Source organism: Phragmites australis, chromosome 5 (genome assembly GCF_958298935.1).
Source record: "Phragmites australis chromosome 5, lpPhrAust1.1, whole genome shotgun sequence".
In the NCBI taxonomy this organism is placed as follows: domain Eukaryota; kingdom Viridiplantae; phylum Streptophyta; class Magnoliopsida; order Poales; family Poaceae; genus Phragmites; species Phragmites australis.
The window spans coordinates 2,752,402-2,766,196 of NC_084925.1; the positions used below are offsets into that span (position 1 = coordinate 2,752,402).

A 13,795-nucleotide genomic window follows, 5' to 3' on the forward strand; every position below is an offset into this window, starting at 1 on the left:
TCTAGTTCTAAAAATTCGTAAAATTAGAGTTATGGTATCTAGGTGAGTCATTTTGTTTTCATTTTAAACTTCAGAGTCATCTAGCTGAGTTAAATAGATATTTAAATCACTTTATTTTAGTATATAAACTTCAGATCTGAGATGGAGCTGAATCTAGACAGGCCATAGTATATGCTTTCCAAAACTCGTTTTTGAATTTGCCAAACTGAACCACGAAATCACCAGAAGTTTACTGAAGCACAAACATGCAACGACTCCAAGATTTGGATGCAGACATGATGTGGACTACTAGAGAAATCATCATATGTGAAGTCGCTAGTCGCAATGTTTCTTACTCAGACTCTCGAAGAAGCCTTGGTTTGCTAATCTCGCGCGCAGAGAGCAAGAGAGTGGTCAGCAATGGCGCAGCTGAGAGCACCAGCCGGTGAGCAGCGGCAGCAAGAGGCGCTGCACGGCGACGAGGATGTCATTGCCGCGGCGGCAACCAGAGCAAACAAGAAGGCGCACGCAGAGCTGTGCGCCGTGCTCCGTGAGCACAATGTGGTGGAGCTGGCCCGTGCCAAGCACCGGCTGGTGGAGGTCCTCTATTGTAGCAAAAATAATTTTATTAGGAGATAATTATAATTTTAGTGATTAATGATAATATAATCAATAAGACTAACATGTTTGTCAAAAATATATATTAATAGGTCTCATGGATGCAATACATGAAGAAGTCACCGAAACCGGGACAAAGTTTGGTTGAATTGGACAAGTCCCAGTGAGTTTTGTCTCACCAGATAGTCTGGTGATGAATGTGTTACACACATCGGACAATGCACAGTGCATACAGACAGAGACAGGTTTGCCTCACCAGATAGTCCGGTGATCAGTGTTGTGCACACCGGAGCAATTCCACCAGAGAGGTTGCAGACGTGGAAGCCCGGAGTTCAAGGCATCGAATAGTCCGATGTGAATGAAGTGCACACACCGGACAATGAACAGTGCAAAGACGAAAAAGAAACAGAAGACCCCACCGGATAGTCCGCTGATTAATTTGAACACACTGGAGGAAAGCACCGGAGCATTGTTGATAAAGGTGAGAATGCAGTGACCTCAGCGGAAGGTTCGGTGATCTGAAGATGTGTACACCGGAGCATATTTTCTAAAGAGGGTTGCATTGGCTCAGCTGGCTGAGGATAACTCACCGGATGGTCCGATGATGAAGTGATATGCACCGAAAATACACCGGAGCAATTTACACAGAGAAGAAGTTGGCTCGGATAGTTAAGGTATATTCACCGAAATATCCGGTGATGATGTTGCAGTATACACCGGAGTATCCGGTGTTCACAGAGATTTGAGGGGGTTCCAATGGCTAGTTTGTGAGAGTGTACTCACCGGATGATCCGGTGTTAATACTACTGTTCTCACCGGATCATCCGATGTTAACAACTTTTTAGAGCTATTAGGTTAACGGCTAGTGCGCGAGTTTGAGGCTATAAATATCCCTCCACAAAGTCATTTGAGTGTGCTGGAGTTCAAAGAAGTTCATATACACTTGAGAAGACATCTAAGCCGCCAAAGTGCTTAAAGTGATCATCTAAGGCGATTAAGCACAAGATTAGTGAGTGATTAATGCTTATAGGCCTAGAGAGTGAGTTACTAGGTGATTGTTGTCTAGAGAAAGGATCAAGGAGTGATCCAACAGTATACCTCTTGGTACGCCAGCATCTTGGAGTCTTGGTGACTCGCCGGCAAGCTTGTTGATCCTCTGACTTGGTGTGAAGCGACGGCAAGGTGATTGTGCGGGGATACGTAGATCCTTGCCTTTGTGGCTCAAGCTCCGAAGTGATCACAGCGACAAGGAACCGAAAGAAAGGCTAGTGGTGAGACCTTGCCTTAGTGGCTTGGTGACTCATCCAGGTGAAAGCCTTGTCTTTGTGACTCGGTAGCTTAAAGGCCGTGACCAGGTGCCGACCTGGAGCATATCCTTTATGGAGCTCCAACGTGGACTAGGGGTGGCATTCATGCCATCGATACTACGGAAAAAAATCATCGTGCCGAGTTTGCTCTCTCTACCTTATTTACGTTTCTGCAATTTACCTTCTTAGATATGTTGCAAGCGCTTTGATCGGTAGAGTAGACACACTAGATAAATATAGAGCATATTTAGATAGAAATTGTTATAGGTTTATCTTGTGTTATTTTTGGAGCCGAAATAATTTTAAGTGTCCTAATTCACCCCCCTCTTAGGACGTTACCGATCCCTACAATTGGTATCAGAGCCTCGTGCTCTTGATAGGCTTAAAATTCTAGAGTTGTGACGTCCGGCGTTGAGATGGATTCCTATAGTACTTCACTTTTGGATGGCACAAATTTTTCACGTTGGAAAATTCTAATGTCTTATTATTTGCAAGCTTAAAGCTAAATTTGAGTATATTGAATCTCAAACTAAGACCCCTTTGAAGCAATCTAGCTCTCTTTTTAATAATAATCCTAAGGTAGATGCTTATACTTCTTGTGATGATTTATATGTTTTATCTAGCTCACCCTTTTGCAATAAGATTTGTGTTAAGAATGTTGTTGTAGAATAATCTAATGAACATATTGCACAAGAAAATGATGAGCTCAAGCAAGAAGTGGAGAAGCTCAAGGAGGACTTGGCGAGGTTGAAGGGGAAAGGACATGTCCAACCTCCTCAAGATAACTGTGCTTTCATAGTGAAGAAGCTTGCGAAGGGGTCAACCGTGACATGCTTCAAATGCCATCAAGAAGGTCACAAATCCTTCTAATACAAGTAAGTGAGGAAGTAGACCAAGGAGAAGAAGAAGATCATAAACCTCTTCAACAAAACCTCCAGCCTCTACAACAAGCCCAACTACAAAAACAAGATAAAGAGCAATCACTACAAGCTCAAGAAGAAGAAAAATGACAAGGTGGTTGTACACATGGTTGGGAAGAAGGATCAGAGGTGGAACCAACCCATTTAGATGCTAAGGAAGTCATCACCAATATGAAGGGGCATCAATCGATTTGAGTTTCAAAGAATACTTGAAACCCGAAGCGACCATAGGGATTTGGAGGCTTGGCTTATAAGATGGAATGAAGATTCAAGCAAAGAAGTCAAGTGTACAAGATTGGGCGTGATGAAGATCATGAACATCATATATCCAAATCTTCATCTAAAGGTAAAAGAGGTAATGGAGCTAGATGCAAAATCCTTTCATTTGTGTAGCTCATTTGCCTTATCTAAGATTGCATAGGTTTATTTTTCTATTCATTGCAATACCTAGTGTAGATTTTCATATAGTAGGTTGTTTGTGTTTATCTCTAACCTATGAGCAACCTACATGGTTCATTAGTTGTAGGTTATTTACATTGCACTTGTCTTTCATTTGGTATCTTTTATGTGTCATGATCCAATGTATAGGATAAGTTCTCATTGTTATCAATAACAAGTACATATATCTCACAAGTATTCAACACCTGTATGCACACATTTAGGGAGAGTATATCATATAGGTTGTCATTTTGAGACTAACATGTGTTGCAAGTTGTATCTCATGTAGTCTTATGGAGCAATCAACATGTCTCTAGAGATATGCAATGCTTAAATACTTCAATTGATATCACTGTCAAATTTTTGTTCATTTAAGCTACCTCCATGCATAATATAGCTTAAACTTCCTATCTTGACATATTATCTAGTTGTGCATATGTTTCATTCTTATCATATGTATGCACACATATAGGGGGTTTAGACTATTATGTGAGTTTCATGAATTATGATCAATATGATTTCATAGCTTTCAATTGGTATCATTACAATTAGTATTATTTTTTTATCATGATTTGTGAAGCTCTCTCCTAAGTGCTATAATATTTTTTTTTACTTTAAGTTCAACATGTGAATATAGTCTTTTTTTGGAAGATTATTGATAAAGGGGGAGAAGTTTGATGACCAATGTAAGGAATGCAAGATGAACGATATGGAGAGATTGTAGCAAAGTACAAGATACATGAAGGTTAACAAAGGGGAGAAGCTCTTGCTTAGGTCAATCAAAGGAGATAGTTGCAATAGGAGAAGGGGAGCCACAAGTAAGAACATGCATCCAAGCAAAGAGATATGATTTTGAAAGGGAGAGCCACAACATAAGGTGGACAAAGTGGTAAGAATATGCATCCAAGCAAAGAGGTATGGTTTTGAAAATTTCTTGAAGTTATGTAGATCCCAATTGTTATCATTTGTCTTTTGCTTTGGTTGTGTTGTCATTAATCACCAAAAATGGGAAGATTGTAGCGCAAATGGCCCTATTAGATCATGATTGTGATTTTGGTGACTAATGACAATATAATCAATAGGACTAATATGTTTATCAACAATATATGTTAGTATGTCTCATGGATGCAATACATGAAGAAGCCACCGAAGTCGGGATAAAGTTTGGTTGAATTGGACAAGTCCTAGGGAGTTTTGCCTCACCGGATGGTCCGATGATGAATGCGTTACACACACCGGATAATGCACAGTGCATACAGACAGAGGCAGGTTTGCCTCACTAGATAGTTTGATGATCAGTGTTGTGCACACCGGAGCAATTCCACCAGAGAGGTTGCAGACGTGGAAGCCCGGAGTTCAAGGCATCGGATAGTACGGTGTGAATGAAGTGCACATACTGGACAATGAACAGTGCAAAGACGAAGAAAAACAGAAGACCCCACCGGATAGTTCGCTGATTGATTTGAACACACTGGAGGAAAGCACCAGAGCATTGTTGACAAAGGGGAGAATACAGTGACCTCAACGGAAGGTCCGGTGATCTGAAGATGTGTACACCGAAGCATATTTTCCAAAGAGGGTTGCATTGGCTCGGCTGACTGAGGATAACTCACCGGATGATCCAGTGATGAAGTGATGTGTACCGGGAATACACTGGAGCAATTTACACAGAGAAGAAGTTAACTCAGATGGTTAAGGTATATTCACCGGAATATCCGGTGATAATGTTGCAGTATACACCGGAGTATCCGATATTCACAAAGATTTGAGAGGGTTCTAACAGTTAGTTTGTGATAGTATATTCACCAGATGATCCGGTGTTAATACTACTGTTCTCACTGGATCATTCGGTGTTAACAGTTTTTTAAAGCCGTTAGGTTAACGACTAGTACTCAAGTTTGAAGCTATAAATACCTCTCGCTAAGAAAGAAGGTAGGCACCGGGTTGAGCCCATGGAACGCTCTACCAAACAAGACAACGCTCGTTCCTAAACTGGTGCTTTATATCAGTATTGATTTGCATAACTGATCGTCAACAGTTACATACATATTATTTACACAAGAAATATTTGCATGTTTGGTACACAAAAACAAGAGTTTTTTTCTATGAAGCGAATAAGGATTTATCACTGCTTTCAAACTGATATCTTTATGAAAACGACAATATGAAGCAACAAAATATACAGAACAATTGCAGACCTAAGAATCATTAGTCTTTTCGGGCCTTCTGTTCTAGCACCAGATTGGTAGGGCCTCCGAACAGCCTTGGCATCATAATCCTCAGCACCACTCGAAAAACCTCTGCTGGACCGGTTCCGTGCCGCGCCCATTTCATTGGCGCTACTGTAAAGATTTCTATGCAAATGGTTTAGCCTTTCCAATTCCTTTTCTTTGTCATGTACATCAGTGGCTAGGCTTTCAGCTTGAGCCTACAAAATATCAAAGCCAAAATTAAGTTTAAGATGTTAGGAGCCACTACCATTCAGACGTAAGACGGAGAATATAGAACTGACTTGCTTAGCTGTCAACTGCTCAATGAGGCTATGTAGTTGTCTCTCCAGGACCTTCTCCCTCTGGGCTGCATATGTAAGAGAACTTACCACTAAGATATGCAGATTAACGTAAAATTGGAAAGAAGTTTCCATTGGGGATAACTGCACATCACTAACAAGAAATGATAACTACTTTCCAAGTTATACTTTGGTAGCCCATCACAAGCTTTCATAGAGGAGCCATATGAATTAGGCAGAACTAAATTTGTTTTATGTTTTAAAATGACAAACACCCGCCCAGTTTGCTTTCACAAATTGATCATTTCATGTATCCATTGCCGCTTAACAAGGGACTGGGCCCTTATGGGAATATGGGTAACACTCCCATACATGGATTCGGCTTCATGAACCATGTGCACAGGATGACAGGATAGACAGTTAGTCACCTCATAAAACAATGTCACTGCCCGTAGTAATAACCATGATATAGGAAATTAGGAATGAATCTTCAAAGGCTTTATGTCCTAATTCAATAACTGAAGTGATCTTACTCCCTCCAAGCATGGTGGCACCAACTCAATGATTTGAGTAATCTTACTCCCTCCAAAAATGGAGACAGTATGGTTTAGGATTGAATATCCTGATTACTGTGGTCATTTAGTTTCCGTGAATCAATATGATTTTTAACTCTGTACTTTCAACAGAAAATATCTTGTTTCCGTAAATATTCAAGATCACAACTTGATGATAGAAATTTATGCTTTATGAAGTCAACCGATTAAAATCCGGTGCTAAAATGCCATGAGTAAGCAATGATCTATTAGTGTATAGCAGGGCTTAAACGAATATAAAATTTCCAAGATTCAGAATCTATTTCTTAGCAATTAGTTACGGTGAAGGCCTTTAGTGACTCCAGAGATGTCAAACAAAAACTATTTATAGCCAACTCATCAGAAATCAACATTATGGTCACAAGTGTATATCTAGATGACACATACCATTGAAGTTATCTATGTTGTCCACGATTTGGTGGCATTATTCTTTAACATATAGCCCAAATCGAAGTGGAACTATTTTGTTTAAGCATTTTGCGTCCCTTGAACATTCACATATTTCCAGAGATGGGTTATAAGATAGTGCAAGGCAACAGCCTTCATCAATCCAGGTTAGTCATATTTTTTTCTCAACAAAGTATGAAAAAGTACTACAAGTACTGAATGAAAAGGTTAATATTCATAGAAATCCATCGAAAGTACCAGGGCTGGGATTCTTTAACGATTCTTCTTCAACCACAGACCACTCTTTCTCCAATGTTTGCACCTTGTTATCCAATAAATCCTGTGTAGGGGGATAGTTATAAAAAATAACAACTACGCATTTCAAATTCACAAAAGATGAAAAGATTCTATCAAATGACATACCAACTCTTTCTTCTTCTTCTCCAAGTCTTTAGACTTAATATTGATCAATGATTCAACCTCCAGTAGAGCATTTCCACTTGTTTCAGGACCTGTAGTCGATGCTTTATGCTGAGTAGCTTCCTGCTCCTTCAGAACAATTTCAAGCTGTGCCTTCAAATTATGCTCTGCTATCTCCATTTCCTGAAAAAAAACATATCCTAGTAAAGTTGTTCAAGTCCCTATACTTTGTTGCAAGAACTGGAAAACGTGTGTTGAAAAAAGCAAACATAAATGGTCTAAAGTAAGAGATATCGCAAAAGTGGAGAGTACAAGTTGATGTATATCACGTCATAGATCAAAGCAAGATAATATTCCAAACAGGCCAAAGACTTGATGCTCTTATTCACCATAAAGCTGGACAGCATGGATTGGTAAGAAACAGATTTAAGGTGTTTCCTTCGTAATGAGGAGATGAAATAAAACTTTATTTATGCAGAGTATGCCTGATCGCTGCCTTGCTGTTTATATAAACTTAACAACCATTTTAACTTGCATTTCAATAAAATAGAAGGGAGAACGAACAAGTGAAGTAGAGGGGCTAAGGTAAAGAACAAACCAAAATCTTGGTAAAGCACTGACTTGCTCAGAAATACAAAAAGAAATGATTTTTGGCGCAGTTCGGAAAACTAAAAAGAACAACAAGCTCACCATTGTTTAGTTATCAGAATTACTTAACATCATTCAACGTAAGTTTTTTTTTCAGCGATAGAGTCACTTGATTAGAGAAAAGTAATTTGATTTACTTGTTGTCCACAGTATCTTACAATACAGAGTAGCTACCCCACAGTGGATAAAGCTGATTACGCTGAAGTATAACATGAAAAAACTAAGATGTAATCTGCATATCATGCTTAGTAGCAACTAATTTAAGAAAACTATCATATGATGGCATATAAGAAATGAATAAAAAAATGATGCAAGGGGTAGAACAAAGTACTTAAAGGGCACAATAGTGAACCTTCAGATTACTCTGAAGCAGGCTGGTCTCCATTCGCTTTTCCTGAATTTTCTGTTGACAGTTTGATATAGCTTTCTCATAGGCTGCATTTTCTTCTTGGAGAGTTATTTCTCTCTGCTGGGCCTACAGAAAGTTCACAGGATCCATTATAGAAATATGCATGCATAGGAATGCCCAACCATCCCAGTTTGAATTGCGCCCAATTGTAATTCTTAAGTAATCAATTATCAATATTATTAAACTGAACCGATCCTTGCAGGTGACAAATAGTTTAACCGATCCTTGCAGGTGACAAATGCACCAACAATATTATCGTCACATCAGCTGACCAATTCAGGAATTTTCCAATTGCGAACAGCAAATAAGTACAAATGTACATAGGCAAATGATGTCCCTGGAGATGTTTCGCATCCATAACAAATCATGTCCTCTCCCACTACTGCTCGTTATAAAATCAATATACAAGCATCAATGTGTGCACAACTGTTCCCGGACATGTTTCAATACGGATTCAAAATCTGTAGCCAACAAATATTCATGCACCTAGATCCAGATCCACAAATTGCACTTCTTAATCAGCTCAAATGGGCTGTGTTGAGTGTGTTCACATGTAGTTATTTGTCATTTATCAGGATCTAAGAACACTTACAGGCCAAAAGGTACAAGGGGCCATGCGTTACCTGCTCCTTGGTGGAGGAGTGGGCGTTGAGCTGGAGCGCGAGGGCGGCGGACGACGCGAGGGAGTGAGCATGGAGGTGTGGCAGTCGCTGCGCCACGTGCGGCGGGGGCACCCGGAGGCGCAAGTCCTGGATCGCGCGCCGCAGCGAGGCCGCCCGCGCGTCCAGCTCGGCGGCGCGGAGCCGCTGCTCGGGGGTCATCGCGGCGGAGGCCACGGCGCGCGCGTCGTCGGCCTCGTCGTCGCTGGCGCCGGCCCCGCCGACCACGTCGGCTGCCCACGCAAGGATCCCCGCCATGGGCACCGCTCCTCAGATCGAAAGAAGAGCTGGGGTTTTGAGGAGCAAACACAGATTCGACAACCACCGCCGAATTCGGAGAAGGCGAACTGTGCAGTAGTAATCCGTACGGCGATTTGGTAATCCGTCGGTGGCTGGTCGCGGCTGTGAGTGCCCCCCTATGGCGCTCGAACTCGGGTTTTCTTGGTAGCGAATGGAAGTTGTTGGTCGTGACCCATGGGTGATTGACTGGTTGATCGAACCCATCCTTGCCCGGCGGCCGATGGACCCATCGAAAGCAAGTCCCCTCACCAAGAGAAAGTGTGAAACCTGAGAGTTTTTTAAAGTAATATTAATTTAATACAAAATTACAAAAATAGTACGTATACTTAGAAAGTTATAAAATAGTATTTATATTCAAATAATTGCAAAAAATAGTACCATACTGGCATATAGTGGGTAATGACACTGTCGGCAATTGGCATGCCAACGGTGAGAACATGTCAAGCATCTTTCAGCAAATTAAGAGTGTTTGCCTCACCTTGCCAAGCGAGGCTAACATTGCTTTTAAGGGAGAGTCAATTTAGCTCGCTTAGGCTATCAAAAAACTAGAAAGCATAAGCACCGAGACAGCTAGCAAATGAATCAACTGTCTGATTTCTTATCCAACTAAGCAAAGCAAGCGGCGGCAAGAGATCCAAACACGCACTCAATTGCCGATATGGTAATATTTTTGCAATTTTTCTGAATATGCATATTATTTTTGTAATCTCCTATTAAACTAATATTATTTTTAAAAAAATATATCCGAAACCCGACGCCGCTCCCTCATCCTCACTCACCGTTGGTGGCTAGCCCGAGCCGAGGTGTCCACCGTCGGCGACGCGCACACGGCGCACTGCACTGGACAGAGCCAAGCCGCTCGCCCCCACCGGCCCACGTCCTTTTTGCTTCTTTTCCCTCGTCCGGGCCCGCTCTTTCCCCGTCTCTCTCTCTCTCATCATTCCCGGTGGCCAAGGTCGACCGTTGCACTGAACCGTTGCCTTTCTAGTTTCTTGGTCCACCTTCTCCAGATCAAACCAGGCCAGGTGCGAAAAAGAGAGAGGAGAGAAAAAGAAAAAGAAAAAGAAAAAGAAAAGGTGGATGAATCCGTACCTGACTCTTCTGCATTCATCACTGGTTGGGAGTTGAGACCCTGTCTGTGCGGCTTGTGTATCCATTAACAAGGTTAGTTAGGCAATCGAGTAGTACTCTACCGTACTATTTTGTATCATTCAATCACTGTATTCTTAATGCTAGCACATACTTCCATTGAAGAATGTGTAACGTATTTTTTTTTTGAAAAAAATCAAATTTTATAAGTTTTAATCGGCAATTTATTGAATTATATAAATATACAAAGTTTGTTTCGATAAATTTATATTTTAAATTACTTTTAATATGATATTATTTTTATAGTAATTAATAATTTATTATAAAAGAAATTAACGGTTAAAGTTTAATTTTAATGTCATTTTCAAAACAAAATATATCTTACGTTCTTAACCGATAAAGAACTTTGCAGCCTCACCTCCTTGCCATTAAATACCAGTGCGCCTGCAACCGATCGTGCTTTGCAGCATTGCCGCTGTGAAATGCACAACGCCTCGCGTGTTACTGAAGGCACCCTGTTTGGCAGATCGTAATTAGCAAAGCTTATCTTGAGTTCTTACTACTATTAGATCATTTTTAATCATATTCTCTTTATTTTATTTTCTTTTCGATTAACTTATCTTGAGTTCTTACTACCATTAGACCATTTTTAATTATATTCTCTTTATTTTGTTTTCTTTTCGATTATCTTTTCTGTTATATTTTCTTTATTTTTTCTCATCTCTAACCGTTTCTCTTCGAGTAGAATCGTGAAAGAAAAGAAGGGATAATTACGTCTTGAAAGGAATCTCTTCGTGACGAAAATCGTAAAATAAAACCGTTAAAATATTAAATGAAACGAAAATTTCTTCACGATGAGATTTTCTTTTCGAAAGAAAGTCGTTGGCTATGACCTTAGCACCGATTCACACGCGCACGCCGATGATCTGCTGCCCTGCTCATATATGCAGTTCACTCTGCTAAATACTACTAATCCAGACACGTACAACATACGTAGTTGCAGATGGCATCTGATGGTTGGATTACGCTGCCGTGTGATACGTGAAAGAAGCTGCTCCGGTTGTTAGTTAATCATTCTATCGGATGGATGGGTTAGGTATTTAAGTGGAGTGGTAGTCTCAAATGTAACTTTGTATATCTATTTTTTTAAGTGTCACTTTGATAATTTATTATACCGGATAGTCAGAATAGCTCTAGGTATTAACAAATTTAGAGATATACAACATATTAAAGGTGATTGATTAGTTGACTTAGGAGCAAGTAAAATATAAAATGAAAGAAATACTGATTAGGGTGGCTTCCTTTTTTTTAGTTTGACTATGATGTAATGATATTGTGAAAATAATAACCTCTTTTATGTAGGTACTTTTCAGATGTATTTATTGACTGGGATTTTAAAGATTGATGCAATAGTAAAGAGAGAGAAAATGAAAATATGATGTGCCAAGTATTGGAGGTGGTAGGCATAGATCTCTAAGAATAGATGACGGTTTAGTACCAGACTATATGATCAATGATTTATATTTATATGATCTTTTACGCTTATATTTTTTTAACATTCAACTATAAGTTGAAATGATGTAATAATAAAATAGGGTTATATGCATTACATGCTGTAAAAGGTTGGAACTTTTTTCTCATTGTCTAAAAAAGTACTTAAGTGGAGCAGGAGGGTTAAGTGAGAATTGTCCTAGCTAGAGTTGTGATAATGCTACTCCCAATACAGATTTTTTAGAGCAATGTTTATCCCATTTCATTTGAAATAGGTTCTGATGTATAAATTCTCTCTTCAGTATAAAATTTCTTCTAACGGGCCCATGTTAATATTTATATTATTTCCTTTTTTCCCCAAACCATAGGCACGGACATTTATCATGATAATGTATTTCTTAGCTTGTTTTTTCCCTCTCTTCTTTGACTCTTTATCATGTCATAAAAATTCTTATATGACATGATCATTTAATATATAAGATATCAATCACGGTGGGGCATTAGGACTGACCTAAGAGTATAGTACGTGCTACTAGGAGTATTATAATCTAAACCATATACCAGTACCAGTGACAATCTTATTAGGGCATGAGCAATATTAGATGATTATGACTGGATGTTTAAGAAAAAAATTACTAAACACCTATATAAAAATCGTAATTTTTAATACAAATAAAGACTTAATGTGTTTAAATTAGTTACTTATATATATATACATATATATATATATATATATATATATATCTTGTTAGTACTACTATAAATATTAGTGCTTAAATAAACAACTTACCATTCGTCTAAGCACCTACATCGATATAGTTGAGAAAAAAATCAATTTTTTTCATAAACATATACTATAAGCACCCTATTTTATATGATCTTAAGAGCTATCTATGGGCCCGCATGATTAAGATTCTCCACCTACATCCATTACATTTGAAGTGCACTTCAAAGTGGCACATCTACAGTTTTGTCGCTTTTATTTTAGCCTGTGGGGCCCACAATCAGGTGAGTGCACTAATTATGTGTACAGAAGTGTACAACAGGCATATTGAATGCCTTTTCTTTTTACTTTCCTTTCTTTTCTTTTTTCCTTGTTTACTTCATGAGAAAGGCAAGGGAAAAAGTTGAAATAATAAGGGAAAAATGCAAACCCCAAAAATCACTTGGATTTTGATTTTCCCCAAGAAGCTATTTTATTGCAAAAAAATCCCCCGCAAAGGACCGGCTTTGTTGCAAACCCCCCCTAAAAAAATTCAAAATAATAATAAAAAAATCTAAAAAAAATAGAGACAATTCTAAGACCTTATGTGATTTTTTTTTAAAAAATAATATCCTTTGCATCATATTTCATGGAGAGGAAGTTTAAAAAAAAGAAAAACATGTAGCTCATTTATTAATTCAAGTTAAATGCATAGTTAATTACTTACTAATCCAAAAATTATGAAACCAATTTTTTTTTTGTCTTCTTACATGATCCTCTATCTTCTAAAAATATATGAAATCTTGAAATAGTTATTGTAATGTGCTGGATTGAGTAAATGTGTTGCAGATAGATTAATTCATAACTAATCCATAACACATCAAAATTAGTGAAACCACATTTATTAATTTAATTAAACAATTATTTTTGTAGGAAAAATAATGGTACATATGAAAAAGTTAAAATAACATGAGTTAATAAATGAGCTGCATATTTTTCTTTTTTTTCCAAACTTCCTCTCCATAAAATATGACGCAAAAGATATTATTTTTGGAAAAAAACATTCATAGAAGGTCTTAGAATTGTCTCTAGTTTTTTTTAGAATTTTTTTTGTTATTTTTTTGAATTTTTTGGGGCTTTGCAACAAAGCTAAACTTTTGGGAAAGTTTTTGCAACAAAATAACTTCTAGGAAGAAAATCAAAATCTAAATGACTTTTGGGGGTTTTTTTTTGCATTTTTCCCAAATAATAATTAAGCAAAAGGAAGACAGATCATGCACAACAGAGGGTGTTCCTTAAGTACCAGAAAAAGAGGACTGGTTCCC

At 38.5% G+C, this 13,795-nt stretch overlaps 1 protein-coding gene across 1 annotated transcript; it reads right to left on the reverse strand.

Annotated features, from left to right (window-relative positions):
• Nucleotides 1–5,246: 5,246 nt before the first annotated feature.
• LOC133918398 (uncharacterized) lies at nucleotides 5,247–9,429 on the reverse strand. The gene is made up of 6 exons (XM_062362263.1): nucleotides 8,852–9,429; nucleotides 8,172–8,294; nucleotides 7,175–7,354; nucleotides 7,010–7,091; nucleotides 5,775–5,839; nucleotides 5,247–5,690 (listed from the first exon to the last, which is right to left on the reverse strand). Exons 1-6 carry the CDS (start codon nucleotides 9,143–9,145, stop codon nucleotides 5,397–5,399), a joined length of 1,038 nt encoding a protein of 345 aa, XP_062218247.1. The 5' UTR covers nucleotides 9,146–9,429; the 3' UTR covers nucleotides 5,247–5,396.
• Between the last annotated feature and the right edge of the window lie 4,366 nt (nucleotides 9,430–13,795).

Bases quoted from the DNA above. Each gene is read 5' to 3' on its own strand.
- LOC133918398 (XM_062362263.1), bottom strand. From the start codon at position 9,145: ATGGCGGGGATCCTTGCGTGGGCAGCCGACGTGGTCGGCGGGGCCGGC. The intron at 8,295-8,851 runs GTAACGCATGGC...AACTTTCTGTAG, and splicing joins ACTCCTCCACCAAGGAGCAG to GCCCAGCAGAGAGAAATAAC. The intron at 5,840-7,009 runs GTACTTTCGATG...TTACATATGCAG, and splicing joins GTTAAAGAATCCCAGCCCTG to CCCAGAGGGAGAAGGTCCTG.